Source organism: Heptranchias perlo, chromosome 24 (genome assembly GCF_035084215.1).
Source record: "Heptranchias perlo isolate sHepPer1 chromosome 24, sHepPer1.hap1, whole genome shotgun sequence".
NCBI lineage: Eukaryota > Metazoa > Chordata > Chondrichthyes > Hexanchiformes > Hexanchidae > Heptranchias > Heptranchias perlo.
The window spans coordinates 18,788,579-18,808,821 of record NC_090348.1 but is presented as its reverse complement, the minus strand read 5'-3'; the positions used below and the strand labels follow the sequence as shown (position 1 = coordinate 18,808,821).

General features: G+C 41.7%; 1 protein-coding gene across 11 annotated transcripts in view; it reads left to right on the top strand.

The window, feature by feature from the left end:
* The first annotated feature begins 9,713 nt into the window (after positions 1-9,713).
* The window catches only part of anks1b (ankyrin repeat and sterile alpha motif domain containing 1B), a 738,433-nt gene continuing 727,903 nt past the window's right edge, over positions 9,714-20,243 (top strand). For 8 of the 11 annotated variants that reach the window (XM_068004853.1, XM_068004843.1, XM_068004848.1 and 5 more), the window contains exon 1: positions 9,716-10,118. In XM_068004853.1, coding sequence (XP_067860954.1) covers positions 9,988-10,118 — 131 coding nt within the window. In that variant the 5' untranslated portion in view covers positions 9,716-9,987. Of the gene's footprint in view, positions 10,119-10,223; positions 10,254-20,243 lie in introns of those variants that run through there. The other 3 variants (XM_068004845.1, XM_068004841.1, XM_068004850.1) reach the window with 3 other exon arrangements.

Sequence of the window (20,243 nt, the reverse complement as noted above, 5' to 3'; positions counted from 1 at the left end):
CCTTCTCATCATCCTTCTCCCTCCAGAATCACATCTAATTGTCTCTTCACTCGTTTGCACTGTTTATTTCAAAGGCCATCTCTGGCAATTTGTCAGATATCTATTGCACTTGGTATAGAAACGTGTTATTTCAACATCAAACATATTGGGAAAAGATTTCCTCTCTCCACAGCAAGGAACAAAATCGTAAAATCCTTTATAAGGGTTTTAATGGGTTTGCGATTTTGTTATGCACGGGAATTTTTTTTCTGTTTAAAACAAAGTGAAAACTCCACCTACAGCAATCTTTCATCCACCATCTTAATGACACCGCTTATAAGGTTCAATTGAAATAGTTTAGCAGTTGTACTTTAGATAATGAAAAATATGTATTATACATAAATCAATTGTTGGGACAGAAAGAAGAAAGACCTTGCATTTATTTAGCACCTTTCACGTCCTCAGGATGTTCCAAAGTGCTTCACAGCCAATTAATTACTTTTGAAGTGTTGCCACTGTTGATATGTAGGTAAATGCAGCCGTCAATTTTCTGCACAGCAAGGTTCCAGAAATAAAAATGAAATAAATGGTCAGTTGATCAGTTTTTGTGATGTTGGTTAAGGGCCAGGATACTCGGAGAACTCACCGGCTCTTCTTCAAATAGTGCCATAGGATCTTTTATGACCACCTGAACAGGTAGACAGGGCCTTAGTTTAACATCTCAATCGAAAAACTGCACCTCGGACAGTGCAGCACTCCCTCAATACTGCTCTGAAATGCAGACCTAGATTATATGCTCAAATCCTGGAGTGGGGCTTGAACTCATAGTGAAAAATACACAATAAATTGTTGGGAAAGGGCTGAAAAATACTTCTGTGTTTATATTTATAGATATATGTATATGTTTAATGTGATTATATAAAGGTTAATACTCAGAAGTAAGTTGCCATGGTGAAATACAATCTGAGAAATAAGAATAATATAACTTAATATAACTTAGAATTATGATGTTTGAGTGGCTTGTTAATATCCTCTGAACCCTTTGATTGTATTGCATCCTTGAAGCTCCTAAATTCTATTCAAGACTTTTGCGTGAGGTTGGAGTTGAGCAGAAACCGACAAGGAATCCATCAGAACTGATTGCAGATGTTAGAACCATTAGTGTTTTAACTGGAAATGTGGCATCGTGCACTGCTTCTCCAGCAGATAGCGTCAAGAATTAAAGCACTAGTTCATGCCTCTGATTTTCCAATTCCACCTGTTAGGGTCAGGGAGAAGCACTGAGTGAATGTTGGGAACCTTCTTGAAGGGCAGGGGATAACATTAAATCCAAGTGTACCCTGGATTATAGGCTTGTGTTCTACGATGATTTCAATTTTAAAAACATGGATCTAATTTTTGAATTTCTTTTTCAAAATCTGTGTATTAAAATCAACAATCAGAATTACCAAATTCTTGGAACAAAATAGTAGGTCTATATTTTTCTCTTTTTGGCATATATCAAAATTTACCTTAATTACCATTTTAAATTTACCATTTTATTATTATAAAACAACAACTTACATTTATATAGCACCTCTAATGTAGAAAAACATCCCAAAGTGCTTCAGTCTATTGTGTTTAAAAATGGACTAAAATAAGTTTATCAATTCATTATACTGAACACACTAAATCTGTATATTTGAAAAATATATTTAGGAATTCCAGGCTTATAAAATATTAGCGTTCTTTTCAGAAAAAATGTACATCAATGATGCCTAAATATTTTTTAAAAACGGAACCAAAGAAAGGCTGGTGATCACAAAACGAAGTAATCTGCAGAGTGTTGCTACATGTCCCTGCTGTATTCAGGCAGTAGCAACATTATTGGGAGCGAAAGCTTATTCATTTGTTCATCAGCATAGAGAAACATGACTCCCCGTCTTGAACAGAATGTGGGTTTACTGAAATCAATCTATTACCTTCAGTGCAGCACTTTATCACTGCTGGAGCCGTCAAGTGCAATTAGTACTTCTTATCAACATTTAACCGGTGTGATATATAGTGAAGTCATAAACAAATGATTGTGAACTTTTCATGATTTGGAATGTTTGGTCCAAATGATGGTCTGGTGATAATGGGAGAAGATTTCCTCTCTGCACAATGTATAGCACAATCATAAGCATGTTTATAAAGAACATGGTTAAGATATCATTACGCAAGGCGCACAGAAGAAATCTTCTCCATGGTGGCTTGGTGTATCAGTCTGATAGAAAATCACATTTCAGCTGTTCTTCCAGTGGTTGGTGCCAAGTGGAGAGTGTCAGAGAGTTAGGAGAAAGGAAAAGTAAATTACGGCCAGCTCATCCCATCTCGTAGCATCTGGATATAGTGGCATTGGCAGGAAGTTGGAAGTAGGTGGTGAACCTACTCTCTCAGTTGTCTAAAATAGGAGAAAATAACAATAAAAAGGAATGAATGTTTGCTCCTAACAGGTTAGTGCTGGCAGATGGTGCTGTCTCGCACACTGCTTAACAAACTAATGTGTTTTCTTTGTTAATGACTTTGCAACTGTCAGTATGACAATCAAGAACCAGAGGACATAGATTTAAGATGATTGGCAAAAGAACCAAAGGTGACATGAGGAAAAACTTTTTTACACAGCGAGTGGTCAGGATCTGGAATGCACTGCCCGAGGGGGTGGTGGAGGCAGATTCAATCATGGCCTTCAAAAGGGAACTGGATAAGTACTTGAAAGGAAAAAATTTGCAGGGTTATGGGAAAAGGGCGGGGGAGTGCGACTAGCTGGATTGCTCTTGCATAGAGCCCGTGGGACTCGATGGGCCGAATGGCCTCCTTCTGTGCTGTAACGTTTCTATGATTCTATGCCTGCCCACAGTACAGTGGTGACGTGCAGTAGCATTATGCCATTCATTTAGTTTGTGATTTCCAAACTATTGTTTGTGATTAGCCGTTCTTTCTCCAGCAAAATTTTCTGCAATTAGTGTACTCATTTTTTAACCATTATTCTCCTTCAGATTCAGTCCTCCATGTGTCTAATTGTAAGTTAAATCTACATCTGGCTGAGTTGAAGATTGAAAATTTAGTACCATTAGAGTGATACCTCACTGTACAGTAGGCACGTTCCTTATATAAAACCCACTTGTGAAAAGCAACAGTATTCTTCTGTCCACCGTACCAAATCTGACAGAATTTCTCTCCTCATCCTACAATACCTAACTGAACAGGATTGCACTCCTTGAATGGATGAAATACTATTCATTTTTACCGCCTTCAAGGTGATTTTCTTTCCATAAATAAGATGAAGTAGGTTTTCTGAATCAATCACAGAATAGACCCTATCAATGCAACAGCTACCCTGCTGCAGAACGTGGACTGTCACTGTCTATTCCCCAGACGCCTCATCATTTATTGATTAGTGTATTTTGGCTTCATACTTAAATAATGGAAAAGCCTTTGATAGAGCTAGTGGAAATACTTGTCCTGTACAATTAACAGGTTTTAGCTCTAACTTTAATCAAAGGCTATACACCTTATAATCAGTTTATTTTACTTTGAATGGCGTTGTGTTCCTCCCTTGCAATCAGGGAGGGCATTAAGTCAGGGCTGTCACTGTTTCCATTTCTCTTTATAGTTGTACTGAAAACCTTGATAACATCTATTAGGGCAAAGCCATACATTTGTCTGAGTGAAAAATAATATAAGCTTTGCCTGTATACAGTTAATATACTGATGTTGGTTCAGAACATTCAGGGCTTTATTTATTAAATTTACTTTCCAGTTAAACTGTAGTTTCTGGTTATAATGTGCACTGAGACAAATAAGAAGCACCATGCTGAGATGATGCAGTGGTGCAGTATTTTGGTGCCCAGAATATCAGAATAGGGGGTTGTATTTGCGATTTCCCATGTGATTAGTTTCCAATTTCAGTAATGATCAGGAGATGCTGAGATGGAGGTGAAAGAGAGGCGAGTTGTCCTCATCTGCTCTTGCATTCTTGTAGTGACCGGATGAAGACCTGAAATATGCCTTGGAAGAAGTTGCTTACACTCTCAGGCTTAGAAATCTAGCAAAAGCTGAGCAGCAACAACAACAACAACTTGCACTGATATAGTGCCTTAAATGTAGTAAAACATCCCAATGTGCTTCACAGGAGCAACTATCAAACAAAATTTGACACTGAGCCACATAAGGAGATATTAGGACAGGTGCCTAAAAGCTTGGCCAAAGAGGTACGTTTTAAGGAGCATCTTAAAGGAGAGAGAAGTAGAGAGGCGGAGAGGTTTGGGGAGGGAATTCTAGAGCTTAGGACCTAGGCAGCTGAAGGCATGGCTGCCAATGGTGGAGCGAAGAAAATCTGAGACGCACAAGAGGCCAGTATCGGAGGAGCGCAGAGATCTTGGAGGGTTGTAGAGCTGGAGGGGGTTACAGATATAGGGAGGGGCGAGGCCATGGAAGGATTTGAAAACAGGATGAGAATTTTAAAATTGAGGCGTTGCCGGACTGGGAGCCAATGTAGGTCAGTAAGCACAGGGGTGATGGGTGAACTGGACTTGGTGCGAGTTAGGATACGAGCAGCAGAGTTTTGGATGAGCTCAAGTTTACAGAGGATGCAAAGTGGGAGGCCGGTCATGAGAGCTGGAGGTAACTAAAGCATGGATAAGGATTTCAGCAGCAGATGAGCTGAAGGAGGGGCAGAGACGGGTGATGTTACGGAGGTGGAAGTAGGCCTCAAAACAGCCTCAAAAAAGCTGACAGCTTTAAAATTGGGACTTATGACATATCAGACAATTAGTTAGGCTGAAAGTGAAATGGGATATGGATTTGTTATAATTTAAGCTGCAGAGATAACCATCATTCCATCACCTATTTTTGCAGGGGAAAATTTAAAAGTACACAAAAACACAGTTTACACCAGTGGTAGATTATGGAAATTACTGAAGGAGATGTGAATGCTGAAGGCCTGATATTTATTTTCCAGTGGAGTTTGGAAGCCCTCTTCTCTCAGAAAATTTTGACTTCGGGCACTTTATTTGATGCATTTTCTAGCATTTTGGACCTTACTGTAATTTCTCCTGAAAGGATTACAGATTTTTAAATATGAAAATAAAAAGTAGTTGAACTGACTTCAGACCAGGATCCAGTCCCCTTCATTTGGAATCTTGACCCCAGATACATCATATTTATTTGTGAACTGAAAACTTTTGTAACACACATCTACAATAATCCAACTGGCAGTGCTTTCTGCATTCACAACATGAAATTGGTTCGCTCGTATCTGTCCCTTTTTCGGGCTCCAAGCCAGGACAGAGGGCAGGTGGGAGAATTGCCTGGATTGAGGGTGTGCTGAAATAACTAGTTTAAATAAACAATTTTATTGTTAAGTAACTTTGAGAGAGATGGTGAGTCAACATCTCCAAAACAAAACCTCAGAACTGAGATCCAATGAAGGATCACTGTCACACATTAACCTACATTGTCCTCTTTTAGACACTGATCAATATGCTGTGCATTTCCAACATTTTCTGTTTTTAAAACCTTAAAACATGAGGCTGTGGATTATTGCTGGTAATAATAGGGGATGAGCCCTTATTATGTTCATATGACGTTCCTCTGTCCTTTTTTTAATGGAGGCAATAGTCTAATTAAAATAAATGGCTAATCTAATTGGCTGTAATAGCCTTGAGTACTGCCCTTCAACCGATCTGATTGGTTGATATACTTCAAACCCAGCAAAAAAAGCTGATTTCTCTTGCAAAATATTGACAAGCTGACATATGGGTTGGAATGTTGGCTGTCAACTTGGAATGCTGTCAGCTTAAAACTCTGATGGTTAGCACATAACTATGGGAAGACTTGAGAGCAGGTGAATGCTTTTCATTTGTCCTGATACTTTTTATTTCAATAAAGTAATATATACATAATATAAAATAAAGAGCATCCGTATACGCAACACAGAAATTTCAATCCTGGAAGTATCCAGAAATGACTATAACATTGCTGTCACCAGAATGTCAACAACAGCTTATACAAATATTACCTGTCAGTAACGACATAAGATGAAAAAGTGCCCACTGAGTCCATCATGTTCTTTACAAAGAGAAAACAATAACTTGAAGGTGTACATCTGTCTTTATTCAGACAAAAGGAGAAGATTCTAAGCAACCAAGTTCTTCAATGAACACTTGGGGGGTAGACTTTAACTTTCACCGCTGGATGGAAAACTAGTGGTGGTGGATCTGTTATACACCCCACCTGATTTTTTTCTTTCCGAGTATTTGAAGCATGGACACAAGCTGAATTCCAGAGGTGAGGTGAGTGACAGCCCTTGACATCACGGCAGCATTTGACCGAGTGTGACACCAAAGAACCCTGATAAAACTGAAGTCAATGTGGATTAGGGGAAAAACTCTCCAGTGGCTGAAGTCATACCTGACACAAAGGAAGATGGTTGTGCTCCTTGGAGGCCAATCATCTCAACCCCAGGACATCGCTGCAGGAGTTCCTCAGGGCAACATCCTAGGCCCAACCATCTTCAACTACTTCATCATTGACCTTCCCTCCATCAAAAGGTCAGAAGTGGGGCTATTTGCTGATGATTACATAGTGTTCAGTTCCATTCACAATTCCTCAGATAATGAAGCAGTCCATGCCTGCATGCAGCAAAACCTGGACAACATCCAGGCTGCAGCTGATAAGTGGCAAGTAACATTCGTGTCAGGCAATGACTATCTCCAAGAGAGAGCATAACCACCTCCCCTTGACATTCAATGGCATTACTATTGCTGAGTTCCCCACCATCAACATCCTGGGGGTCTTCATTGACCAGAAAACGAACTGGACCAGCCACATAAATGCTGTAGTTAATGGAGCAGGTCAGTTGCTGCAGTGCATCCACAGGATGCACTGCAGCAACTCGCCAAGGCTTCTTCGACAGCACCTCCCAAACCCGCGACCTCTACCACCTAGAAGGACAAGAGCAGCAGGCACATGGGAACAACACCACCTGCACGTTCCCCTCCAAGTCACACGCCATCCCGACTTGGAAATATATCGCCGTTCCTTCATTGTCGCTGGGTCAAAATCCTGGAACTCCCTTCCGAACAGCACTGTGGGAGAACCGTCACCACACGGACTGCAGCGGTTCAAGAAGGCGGCTCACCACCACCTTCTCAAGGGCAATTAGAGATGGGCAATAAATGCTGGCCTCGCCAGCGATGCCCACATCCCGTGAACGAATAAAAAAAAAGGCTGGGTATTCTGCAGCTAGTGGCTCACCTCCTAACTCCTGAAGGCCTCTCTACCACCTACAAGCCACAAGTCAGGGTTGTGATGGAATACTCTCCACTTGCCTGGATGGGTGCTACTCCAACAACACTGAAGAAGCTTGACACCATCCAGAATAAAGCAGTCCGCTTGATCGGCACCCCATCTATTGGCTTAAACATCCACGACCACAACCTCCTAGAAGGACAAAGGCAGCAGGTGCATGGGAACACCATCACCTTCAAGTTCCCAGGTTACACACCATCCTGACTTGGACATATGTCACCAGTCTGAGGCCCAGAGCTGAAGAATTTAAAGAATAGCCCACAAGATCTGAGTCATGCTGCAGATGCACAGTGCCCACCAGAATAGAACTCTGCTCCCCCACCAGTGAATTTTGAATTCTTTTAAAGTGCAGATGGGAGCATTTGTTTTCTCATATCGTCAGTAAGTTTATAAAATACACAAGTGGTTCACCAACAACAACAACTTGCATTTATATAGAGCCTTTAACAAAGTAACATGTCCCAAGGCGCTTACTGAGTACTCTCTAAATGCAACCGTACACTGCATTGGAGTTATACTCTACATAGTGTCAAACCCATCAGCATGAGGCTGTCTCCTCACACTAAAACAAATGCAAAATACTGCAGATGCTGGAAATCTTAAATAAAAACACTTGTTCCATTATCACCCCCTTTTGGCTTGCACCATCATCCCTTTTGCCATTTAATCACTCCTGCCCTCCACCCTATCACTTTCCCTTTTGTTCTTTCCTTGCCCCCCCCCCCCCACTTCCCCGGCTCTGTACTTGTTTAAAAGCTGTTCATCGTTAACATCTTCCAGTTCTGATAAAAGGTCATTGAACTGAAACGTTAACTCGGTTTCTCTCTCCACAGATGCTGTCTGATCTGCTCAATGTTTCCAGCATTTTCTGTTGTTGTCTCCTCACATTACTTGGCTTCAAAGCACCCTGGAGTGGGGTTGGCACTTCATACCAGAAGTCTGTTGCTCCTTTCATATCAAGGCATGGATGAAACCATCTTGCAACAAAAATGAGAGTATAACTGCACATTTAGGGGGTGAATTTTCTTGGGGGTGTTTCCATTCAGCGGCAGTAACTTTAAGGAACAGCCGCGTACACCCCAGGAAAATGTCGGAAATGGTGTTTATGCGGTTTACTGAGGTTTCCGCGGCTCTTCCGCCAATGTTACAGTGGATGATCGGGAGAAGCCCCACGGAAATTCACCAGTCTTAGTCCTTCAGTGCTTCTATTCGGTTCATTACATATATATGTCACATATTTTCACATAAATCTGCAATATTTGTCAGGTTTAGTTTGCCATTTGTCTGACCATTTGCACGCTACTAAATCCTTTTGCAAGTCTTTAACGACACCCCTTGTCCCTCCTCTCCCAATTTAGTGCTACATGCAAATTTGACAAACTTCGAATTGTTTTTGGCCTCCAGATCGCTTAGCTAGGTGGTAATATTTTGAACTGTTTTACACATAAAACCTCCTGTATTTAATTCTCACTCTCTCATTCCCACATTTCTGGTGTAAAGTCTTTTCTGGTTCATGTTGTCCCTCTTTCAGTCCACCCCCCCCCCTTACTGTAACTGAACGCACCATGAGGAAAACTTCTGCCCAATATTTCCTGCCTTCCACGACATGTACACCAATTGTCATATACCCCACTAGTTCAGAACTGTACACTGCGGAACGGACGGCAGGTTTCCATTTTTTATAACTGGACGATTGTAAATCCCCACACAGTAAAACAATTATGTGGACTCGAATTTTCAAACTAATAAACAACTAAAATCAAAGAGCATGTCATAACAACAATATGTATGGTAGGACTGGGTGATTTATGAAAAATTAAATCACTAGTAAATTCGGGTAGCACAACTCAGCAGCCGGCGGGCACTCGAGCTATTTAGTTATTGTTGGAATGCCACCGTGTCCCGATGTGTTGTCTGTCCCACCCTTCTCCTTATACGGGATTTCACTGTAACAGTGCACATTTAAAAAAAAATCTTCCCAATCCATGTCGTGTAATTTATTGCTTGCACAAAATAAACTACTTATACTGTACAGTGCGGTTGATTGGCAATTATTTTTTTTTGCAGCCACGGCAATGAGGGGCAAAACACACTCTTGCTACCTACACAAGACCATTAGCCCACTGACCCACACAACTTCCCCTCTCGCGTGGTGTGTTGAGCTCGCCCCCCTCGCAGCCTGTGACAGAGAGGGTCCCAGGAATTGCTCATTGTTGTCAGTCACCGCTGCACATTATTTGTAGATATGCTCAGGGGTTGGCGAAACCGCAGTTCACGCCCTGACTTGATTGACAGGGCGGTGGGGCTCGCTTTGCTGCGAGGAGAGGAAAGGAGGGAGGGAGGGGAGAGGGAGGGGAGGCGGGGCTGGAGTTGCACGCTCGCTCTCGCGCTGTCCCCGGGTAATAGATACAGGGAGTAGAGGGCGGACCGCGAGAGGGTTCCGTCTCCTACAGGCAGCGGGACTCCGGCTCGCGCGCGCCGGTACACTCGCTCCGTTAGCTCTGCGCCCACCTCGCTCCTTGGAGTTTGCTTCCTTAAAAACAGAGGCGTGCTGTAAAGATGATGCTCGGCTCTTTACGCCGCTGAGCACGCGTTGCCGATAGGAATTTGTACTATTTAATTCTCTCTTCCCCCCCCCCCCCACCCCACTCCCATCCTTTTTTTTTTGTTTGTATTATGGGGAAAGAGCAGGAACTTCTGGAAGCCGCTCGGATTGGGAATGTAGCGGTGGTGGAAAAATTGCTAAGTGGCAAAAAAGGATTATTGGGAAGTGGATCGAGCTCCATCCCACTCTCCAGCCTGCTGAGGTAAGTTAGAGAGATTTCCAGCCTGTTCTCGGTTGCATTTTTTTAACCACTGAAAAATGTGCATTTTATTACAGTCTAGTGTAATAAACAGAACAAATGGAAACACTTACAGCCCAGACTTCACAATTGCGAAAGGTAAAGTGAGACGATTGCATACCCTTCCATTTCATATTAGGGTTGGTTTTTAAAGAGGAATGTACAGCGTAAGACTCCTTTTATTTGAAATGCTGTATTGTGTTTTTGCTCGATTTAAATAATCTAAATACGGATTGGCTGTTTGAAAGACAGTTGCATCCTTTTTTCCCTAAAAGAATTTTCCCAGTAAGTTTTTGCAATTTGACGTGACTGTCGGACGAGATAGTAACGCTCCAGGGTTAGAGCATATACAGGTGCAAAAGTGATCAAATGTTAAGATGTCGAAATGCAAACCACTGTACATATGTTTGCAGCAAGGGCAAAAAAAAAGTTGGGAGAATCTATGTGCACTGAGTTGTTTATTTTAATCAGTACATTTAAGTAACGTTTACTTGCAAACTATTGGTGGGTTAAATGAGATTTCCCAAGGACGGTTGATGTCACTGGTACAGAATATAGCTATCTAATTATATAATAATGGGTAAAACACGGGGGAAGGAATCCACAATACTTGGTTGGGGGATGGGCACTAGAACCAGGCTGTGGAATAGTAACATCACAGAAAAAAATGTAAGCTACGGGAGGATAGAGGCTGGTGGTTACACATTCGAACGTCAGCGAAAAATAAAATATTGTTTTTTTTAAAACAATATTTTATTTTATGGGCTCACATTCACTTCTGGTATCGCAATGAACGTACAGCTTGGCTTCTATTTTGGTTTTGAAAGGCGACTTTGTGTTTGGGATGGGAGGGAACAGGACAAAGCCGGCACAAGGAGGTAATTCCTCCTGGCGGCGGTGTTTTGCATTTCATTTGTTGTACAATTAAGAGGGATGGGACACACTGTAACCAGATGAAATGAGCGTTGTCATTTGAAGACCTCTTTGGCTGTCTGGATTCACTGGAGATGTTTCGTGCTACTGATTTTGAATCTCTGTTCTCGAACAACGTTGTTCCCTTTTTAATCTCGTAAACCGAGCTTCTTGATTGATCGCGAGGGCGATGAACCCGAATTGTGTGTCATGCTAAAGTTTAACTTGACGTTTTAGTTGGACGTTGGCGGTTTTATTTGAACAACGTTATAATATTCAATAACTTTCTAATCAAAAGCGATGCTTCCAAGACGATGAACAGGACAGGTTCCTTTCTTTACGAGAGAAAGTCCTCTTCATATTATTTGCATAAGATGGCGTTGGTTCAGCGACATTACTGTTGGATGTTTGGAATAGCTGGGATAGTTCAATCGGGGGTGGTGGTTTATGGATGAACACAGACACATAACATATAGACGACATCATCGGACTGTCATTTCCCACAGCACTTGGTTACAGCTGACTGATGACATTTATTTTGACGGATAGTTGTTAAGCATCTGTAAATTTGGAGAAGCCAATGACATTACAAACTGTGCTACAAATCGAAATGTGTGTGTTCATAAATTTACATTCGGTGTGAGCTAAGGATTATTTCTCGAACCAAAAAGTACCCGTTAGCACAGGCATTCAGTTGTAAGGGATGACATATCTCAATATTTAGTGCTTCTAAAAGGAGAAATTATTCCATTATTGACATGAATAATTTTGAATAGGATGCATTAACTCTCAAAAAGGTCTCGATTACAAATATATAGTTGCTGATCTATAACTTTTAAGTAACACAGTATGTTGATCACTGGCAAAATAAAATCAACTGTGTGCACATTTTAGCTTCTCTTGTAATCATTACATGGAGAATAATGGATACTCAGAAGTAATAATAATCGGTAACGTTATCCAGGACTGTTGAGGTGACACGATGAGCTATGAGAGCAGTGCTTGAGGACTTCATAACCAGTGTCTAAACCCAGAATGACAGTGCCGTCTTGAAATCGGCCTCAGTTAGCCATCATTACCATCATGTACTGTAATGAATTTCCAGTGGTGGCAGGATTAGCTGGAGAATTGCCAAGCAAGACAGGACTCCCTTATATTTGCACTTGGTTCTAAAAACTATTGTTGTTGATAGGTGTAAATATTCTTGATATATATGACCAAATGCTACAATTTTTATTCTTCACTGTTTCCTCTCCCCAACTTGTTAAAGTCCACATTTGAGTGCTTAGATCTTCTTTGAATATGCCAACTATTAATATTTTTTCACTTAATTGTTTAATACACCTGAGCAATGCTTTCAATGGTAAAGAAAAGGGATTTCAACATTGAAGTGTAATGACAGGGATGGTTTGAGCTCACAGAAGTTTCTGACATGTTCTGCACATTTTTATATTGTACTTGATGGTCCGTAGAAGACATTTCAAAAACTGTAGGAACATTCAATGCTCTCTAAATTAAATACAAGCTGGAAGGGGGCAAAGTATTGAAAATAAACTGTGTGGTAGTGGGAAGGCATGTGTAAGTTATGTCAACTGCATTACTTTGTAATTCCTGGTGATTCCATTATGTGTTTAACTTATTCTATTTGTGAAGTTTGTTTTAAATGATCAAGCATTAAAATATACTTTGTTCAGGATTTAGAAAAATAAAGCATCAGCACAAGTTATTGTCACTCCATTGGTCCTTAATCAGGGTCTGGCTGACCATCAAATACGAAAAGATTAATGTCTAACACTTAATACAAGTCTACATCAAGTTGTGAATTATCCAGACAGAAAACATGGTAACTGACAGAAGTCCTCAGTATAAATAACTGGTGCTCCAATATTATGAAAACTATTAAAACTACAAAAACCTTATTTGTTCCAGGTAATTTAAAAAAAAGAGACAACGAAACCCTCTTCCATGCCTTTGTTACCTCCTAGAATCGACCATTCCAAAGCTGTCTTGGTTGGCCTCCCACCATGCACTCTCCATAAACTGGAACTCATCCAAAACTGCCCATATTCTAACTAGCACCAAGTCTCATTCACCCATCACCCTTGTGCTTGCTGACCTCCATTGGCTCCTGGTCTGGCAACACCTCAAATTTAAAATTCTCAACTTTGTGTTCAAATCCATCCATGGCCTCACCCCTTCCATCTCTCTGTAACCTTTTCCACCCCTCACCCTCCGAGATCGCTGTGCTCCTCCAATTCTGGCCTTTTATGCATCCCCGATTTTCATCGTTCCACCACCGGCTGTGCCTTCAGCTTTCCAGGCCCTAAGCTCTGGAATTCCCTTCCTAAACTGCTCTGCCTCGCTACCTCTCCACCTTTTTAAGGCACTTCTTAAAACCTACCTCTTTGACCAAGCTTTTCGCCACCTGTCCTAATATCTCCTTATGTGGCTCAGTGTCAAATTTTGTCTGATAATGCTCTTGTGAAGCATCTTGGGACGTTTCACTGCATGAAAGGCGCTATATAAATGTAGGTTGTTGTGTATTCTTTGGTATTGGAATGATTTACTCATCCATCTCAATGGCTTGTTGCTAAACATATTAGCTATTGTGTTAAATTTGCCTTTTTATGTTAAGTTGTTGGGTTCTTCCTTACGTTGAGGTTTGGAAGCTGAAAATGTACTGAGAGATTAATTGGAGTTTGGTGGGAGTTTTTAATTATTGGGAAACCAAGTACAAGAGCCAAGATGAACTAAGATTCATAGTACATAACACTGCTAAGGTTGATGAGGAAAGAAGACCAGATAAATCAAGAACAAGTTATTAGGTGATGCCAAACTTGGGTTTTAAGTCTGTTGGTTGGAGAAGGAAGGGAAGATTGAGGAAGTAGTTCTGTAGTATTGAGATCTTGGGAAAGAAACAGGGCAATGATTGTTAATTTTAACATAATGGACATGCAGGAAATATAGAATGATATATTTGCAGCTTATAAGGAACAAGTTTATCAGAGGACTGAGCATAGAAGTATTCATAAAATAGAGAGGAGGAGTAGTTGGTTGAGATGAGGGACTGGTTGCTCAGCAAGTGACAAGCTTTTTGTTGCATCCCATCCAGGAGTGTTAGAAGAGGGAACAGTATTCAAGTCTTGGACAGACTGTGACTTAGTATAGATTTGAGAGGTTGAAGGAAAATAAATGTTTACCACAAAAGAAGCACTGTAGCTTCTTGGAAGCAATGGAGGAGCTGTGGGAGTTCCAGTTGGGATCAGAGGAGAAAGTAGGCAAGGAATGTCAACAGATGAAGGAAGAATAAGAAAAGTAGTAGCTTATAGTTCCTCATGAGACACCCCAAGAAAGTTTGAGGAATTGAAAGTTAGATATCAGCTTGTTCAGACTGCATAGATATTGGGAGTAATGAATATTGAAGAGAATCCTAACTAGAAAGCAAGTAATGACAGTGAAGGAGATACAATGAAGATAAAGGAATAGAGACAAAAAGGTGGCAAAATAAACCAAGCAATGACGAGCATAAGGGAATAAATGAAGTGGAACATTGGAGAGTGGCAGCATTAGAAGGATGAAGGTTTGCAATAGCATCACTAATAGGAAGGAAAAGAGTACTGAAGAGTGCTTTAATGCTGCAAAGTGGCCTCCAAAACCTGTAAATCATTGCTAATAAATTCATAGATGTAGTATAAATGTGCATCACTTGATACTGAGAAAGAGAACTTTAATTTAAATAGCACCTAATTACATCTTCGGGATATCCCAAAGTGCTTAACAGCCAATACACTATTTTTGGAGTCTAGTCATTGTTCATATGTTGGGCAACATTGCAGCCAATAATGTGGGCAGTGAAGTCCTACAAACAGCAAATGAGATAAATGATTTGTGGGGTGGGTGGTGGAGGGGTTGGTTGTGAAGAGAATACGGTGGTGCAATAGGGGTGCTTCTTTGAGGTTTGGGAAATTTTAGGGAGCTTTTGTATGGATCCAGAGTGTCATCTGGGAGTGCTAATGCTGATACCAGTAAAGTGTTATGTTTCTCATTACTGACATTCATCAACATGATGAGTGCAAAAATTTGGCCCTTCTCAAAAAAATTGCTCGTCTTTATCAAGCCTACCATTTTAATTTGATTAGCAGAAGGTAAAGATTCACAATCAGCAGAAATCTCCTTCTTCCAATGTGAACTAGTATTACCTGAGAAAATATTATGGAGTCTGTTGAAGATAGGTGGCCTGAGGCTTACAACCCCTTATGGCCCTAAATTTGTTGTCAAGATAACTGCACCTAATCTGATTTTTGACATTCAGTGTGAAACCAGCGAAATGAATGACAAATTGAGGAAGCAGTGCCTAATTTTATTTCAACAAAAGTATTCACTTTCTTCAAATAAAAAGGAGATATTTTAAATAAGTTTTTCATAAATAGTAGCACCAGGCTAATTGTTGATTTATTCAGATCAAAATAAGGGTGGCTTAAAAACCGTAAGCTTGGCAGGCTCATTGGACATCACTGGTAATTTGATTGACGTTTCCCCCCCCCCCCCCCCCACTCCACACAATCATTTTCAGGGATGTGAAAGCTATCAAAAATACAAAAAATGCATGTAAATCATTAAGCCATTAAATAAAAATTCAGAGCTAATAGTACCATTTCGGATAACATTTTATTTTGTGTTGCTGAGGGGCACTGGTTGTTGTCTTGATCTTCACAATAAAACCAGAGACCCTTAAATGGATGGGACAGTCTACCAACATAAATACCCAAGTAAGGAGCTCCTCTGATTAGTCTCTAGGGAAACTTTTAAAAATATATTTGTATGATTTTTGCTAAAAACATTGCATTTTATACCTCAAACCATAAGGAAAACAGAGAAGAAACTATAAAGCAAAATATTGCTGTTCAGTACTGTTTGAAATTTAAAAGCAATAGTGAGGGTTATAACTATAAGCCATAACAGGCTTTGTGTACTCAAGTTTAATACAAGTCGGATAAGTATAGATGTTATCTTTTTAAATATATAGTCTTGTGTATAAGGTGTACTTTAGAATCGTAGAATGGTTACGACACAGAAGGAGGCCATTCGACCCATCGAACCTGTGCCGTCTCTTTGTAAGAGCAATCCAGTTAGTCCCACTCCCCTGCTCTTTCCCTGTAGCCCTGCAAACTTTTTCCCTTCAAGTATTTATCCAATTCCTTTTTGAAAGTCACGGTTGAATCTAGTTCCACCGTCCCTCAGGCAGCGCATTCCAGATCTTAACTACTTATTGCATAAAAAAAGTTTTTCCTCATGTCACCTTTGGTTCTTTTGCCAATCACCTTAAATCTATGTCCTCTGGTTCTCAACCCTTCCGCCAGTGGGAACAGTTTCTCTTTATTTACTCTATCTAAACCCTTCATGATTTTGAACACTTCTATCAAAGCTCCTCTCAATCTTCTCTGCTCCAAGGAGAACAACCCCAACTTCTCCAATTGCCAAAATCTGGGATTGAACCAGGCACCTTTTGGATCTTCAGTCTAACGCTCTCCCAACTGAGCAATTTTGGTCCCACTTCCTGTAACACTTCGTGCAACATATTTCCTGTCTCACTTTGTTGCTAACACCCCATTGTTATAAAACAGCATATACTCCAACTCAATATGATACTATATCTATAATATATATTTTAAAAATTGCACTGGAATTTCCTGCGTATTTGTGCCCAAGATGCACACAATCTGGGCTCAAAGCAAATACGTGGTCTAAGAAAATGACGATATTTTCTGCAAGTGACATCTGCCATGTGATATTCTGGCTGGCAATGTTGGCCTGGCCTCAGTGAAACCACCTGCGCGCATGAATAAAAGAATTGTTTTAACCTCACATAGCTGACTGTTACGTGTATATGCATGTGTGTATTGTGTATTTTCATTTTAGAAAAACCTGTCAAACACATCAGAGTACGTGTGTGGAAGGCCAAGCACCCAGCTTCCTCCCTGTGACTGAAAGCTCTGCGCATGTGTGAGCTAAGTGCCAGCCTTACAGTTGGATGCTCCAATTCTTGTTGTTAAAAATGTTCGGTTTGTTTTGCAGAGCTTTGGCCCAAGCTTTCTCACTCCACTCCTGGAGAACCCCTGCTGTAAAATAAATGTATAGACAGAAGGTGTGATAAAGTTATCACTGCACTGTCAAATGTTTTGAGACCTCGGGCGGATCATAGAAAAATCATTTTGCCCTCAACATTGTACTTGCAGTCTGCTCTCAGTCCCAAAACGCTACATAGTATAGTAATCCATTATTCCTTGATACTAAGCTATGATGTCATTATCAAATGTTCCCTATGGATTAATTAATGATGTAATAAAGATTGTATCGTTAAATTATTAAGGATAAGGATAGCGAGGCAGATCTGATTATTTGAAGTCAGGATTCTATAAAAAAAAATTAAGCTTAATGTAGTGCATTAAAATTAATCTTCACCAAATTTCATCTTGTGGATGTTCATTATTTTTAGTTAGAGGTGCCTAAATAGATGGACAGGGATGCAGCATGAATGAGGCCCTCCAGACCTAATTGAGGTTGTGTGCATCAACCATTTAATGAAAATTTTATTACATGCTGATCTTTCTTTTGAATAGTTTAAAAGGAAAGGTATTGTGCTAGTAGTAAAATAAAGTTTTTCACAATTAGGAACAACTTTAAAAAAAAATAGAGCAGAAAGCATTATGGAGAAGCCATATTGGTGGTTGCTTTTCAGGTCTGGTTTTCCTGAGACAGATTTGATTGGACAGTGTCATTTAGTTGAATTGAATAGAGCAAGCAAGCAAAGGCTGTCTCACAGTGCTAACTGCACAGGCTGTTTAATCAGCTGTGAACGGGCTTCTTGTAGCAGACTGAATTGATGCTCTTGGTAGATAATAATGTAATCCTTGAACAGAAAATGTGGTAGTGGGTGATTATTAACTGTTTTTACTCCAAAGGAAGATTTGGCACCAGACATTTATTTAACTATGTACGTTGCTGAATTGCATTTTATTTTTGTTTTAAAAGAAAAATTAGCATTGAATCTTCAATGGCTTTTTACTACTGGTGTCCATTTTGCTTAATTTTTTTTAACATTAGTTTTACTCCCAATGATTTAGGGTGGTGCTCCAACATGCTTGGCCATGGAGACATGAGACATAGGGCACTTTTGCTCATCCCATTAGCAAAGATCAGCTGCTTCCCACACATGGCCAAATGAAGTACAATAACTACATGCTGTGCTTGGACATATGCCTACAGGAAATGGTGTTGAAATTTGCATATGATGCCAAAATAGGAAGTACAGAAGACCAAAGGAAGCTGCAAAAGGATAAAATAGGTGAATGGGTTAAAACGTAACAGATGGAATTCCGGTGTCAGTAAGTGTGAGGTGGTGCATTTTGGTTTTAAAAAAAATTACAGCAATAACTATACTCGAAATGGCTGTAGACTTGGTGCTGTGGAAGAGCAGAGGAGATTAAAGGCAGCACCTATACAAGAGGTATAGGGCCCGATGTTAGCAGGGCTGCGGGTTCTCAGCTGGGGGGCCCACGCGCCCGGTGAAATTAGTCAGCTTCCCGCGTGATCGTAGCAGACAATTGACTAATTGGATGCACTTACCTGCTCCTCCGGGTTCCCCACTGCTGATCTGCGCGTGGGGCGGACTGCGCATGCACAGTAAGATCTGTCAGCTGGAGGAGCTCTATTTAAAGGGGCAGTCCTCCACTGACAGATGCTGCAACAAATAGCAAAAATTACAGCATGGAGCAGCCCAGGGGGAAGGCTGCTCCCAGTTTAATGTTGCCTCACTCCAGGTATCAATACATGGGGTGAGGAGGAGGGGGAGGACAGAGATCTTCCTCCCGTCGGGCGGGAGGAAGCGGCCTGCCTCTGCCATCAGGAAGGCCTGGCTCGAGGTGGCAGAGGAGGTCACCAGCGCCACCAACATATCGCCCATCTGCATACAGTGCAGGAGGCGCTCCAGTGACCTCAGTAGGTCAGCCACAGTGAGTACACGTAGTCTTTCCCCTACACTCCGTCTGCCACATCACTGCCCCCACCCCACATCTCCTTCGGCACTGCCAACACTACTCTGTCACATCACCCCTCATACCCACTCAAACCTCATCCTCATCTTACCTGCACCTACTCACCTCGCCAGTACTCATCCCGCCACTACCACTCAACCCAATCCTCATACAATCTCATGGCTCGATCTCATACTCACCCTCTCGTGCATCTCTTTCACGGCCAGCCTCACTCAACCTGCCACTACCTGTGCTGCACCCACAGGGCATGCATCACATATGTGCAGTAGGCAGCGTAAGGTAAACATGTCGTGAGCATGAAGGGGATGCACAAGGTTGTTTGAGGGTTTGTCATGGGTATTACTTATATTGAATTTCTGAACAACTCACATTACATATTATATTGGCACCACTACTGCCATGTCTTCGCGAATACTGTCTGGTTCATGCAATAATGCCCGCTCCTGAGGATCACTATGAGGACCCACAACTGATGCCACCCATTGTGTCACTGCAGAGTGGGTGTAGGTGTATTTGCAGGGCTCTTCTGCGCAGACGACTGGGAGACATCGGCGATGTCCCCGGTTGCACCCTGGAAGGATGCGGAGGAGAAGTTGTTGAGGGCAGTGGTGACGTTGACAGCGACAGGTAAGAAGATGGTGCTCGGGCCAGCCGGGAGCAGCTCGGCATGAAGGGAGCTGCAGATGTCCACAACTACATGTCGAGTGACTCTGAGCCTCCGTGTGCACTGCTGCTCAGAGAGGTCCAGGAAGCTGAGCCTCGGTCTGTGGACCCTGTGGCGAGGGTAGTGCCCTCTGCGACGCATCTCTCTCTGCGGTAGCCCTCCCTCCTGCTGTGCAGGTGGATGTGTCACAGCACTCTGATGTGGAGCTCCACGTGTCAGAGGTGGACGGCGTGGATGGTGAGGCTGGTCAGGCTGGTGATGCTGTTCGCCCTCCGAGGAGGTCATGACTGCAGCTACGGCAGCCCCCATCCGCATGATGTACATCTGAGGGAGTCCGCAAGGTAGGTACATGTCTCCGGACCCCAGGGTAAGTGTGCAGGTTGGTGACTTTGACTGTCAGGAGGAGGGTGGTGGAGGCCAAACTTTGTCCCAAGTGACAGAGTGGCCTCCTGCAATGGG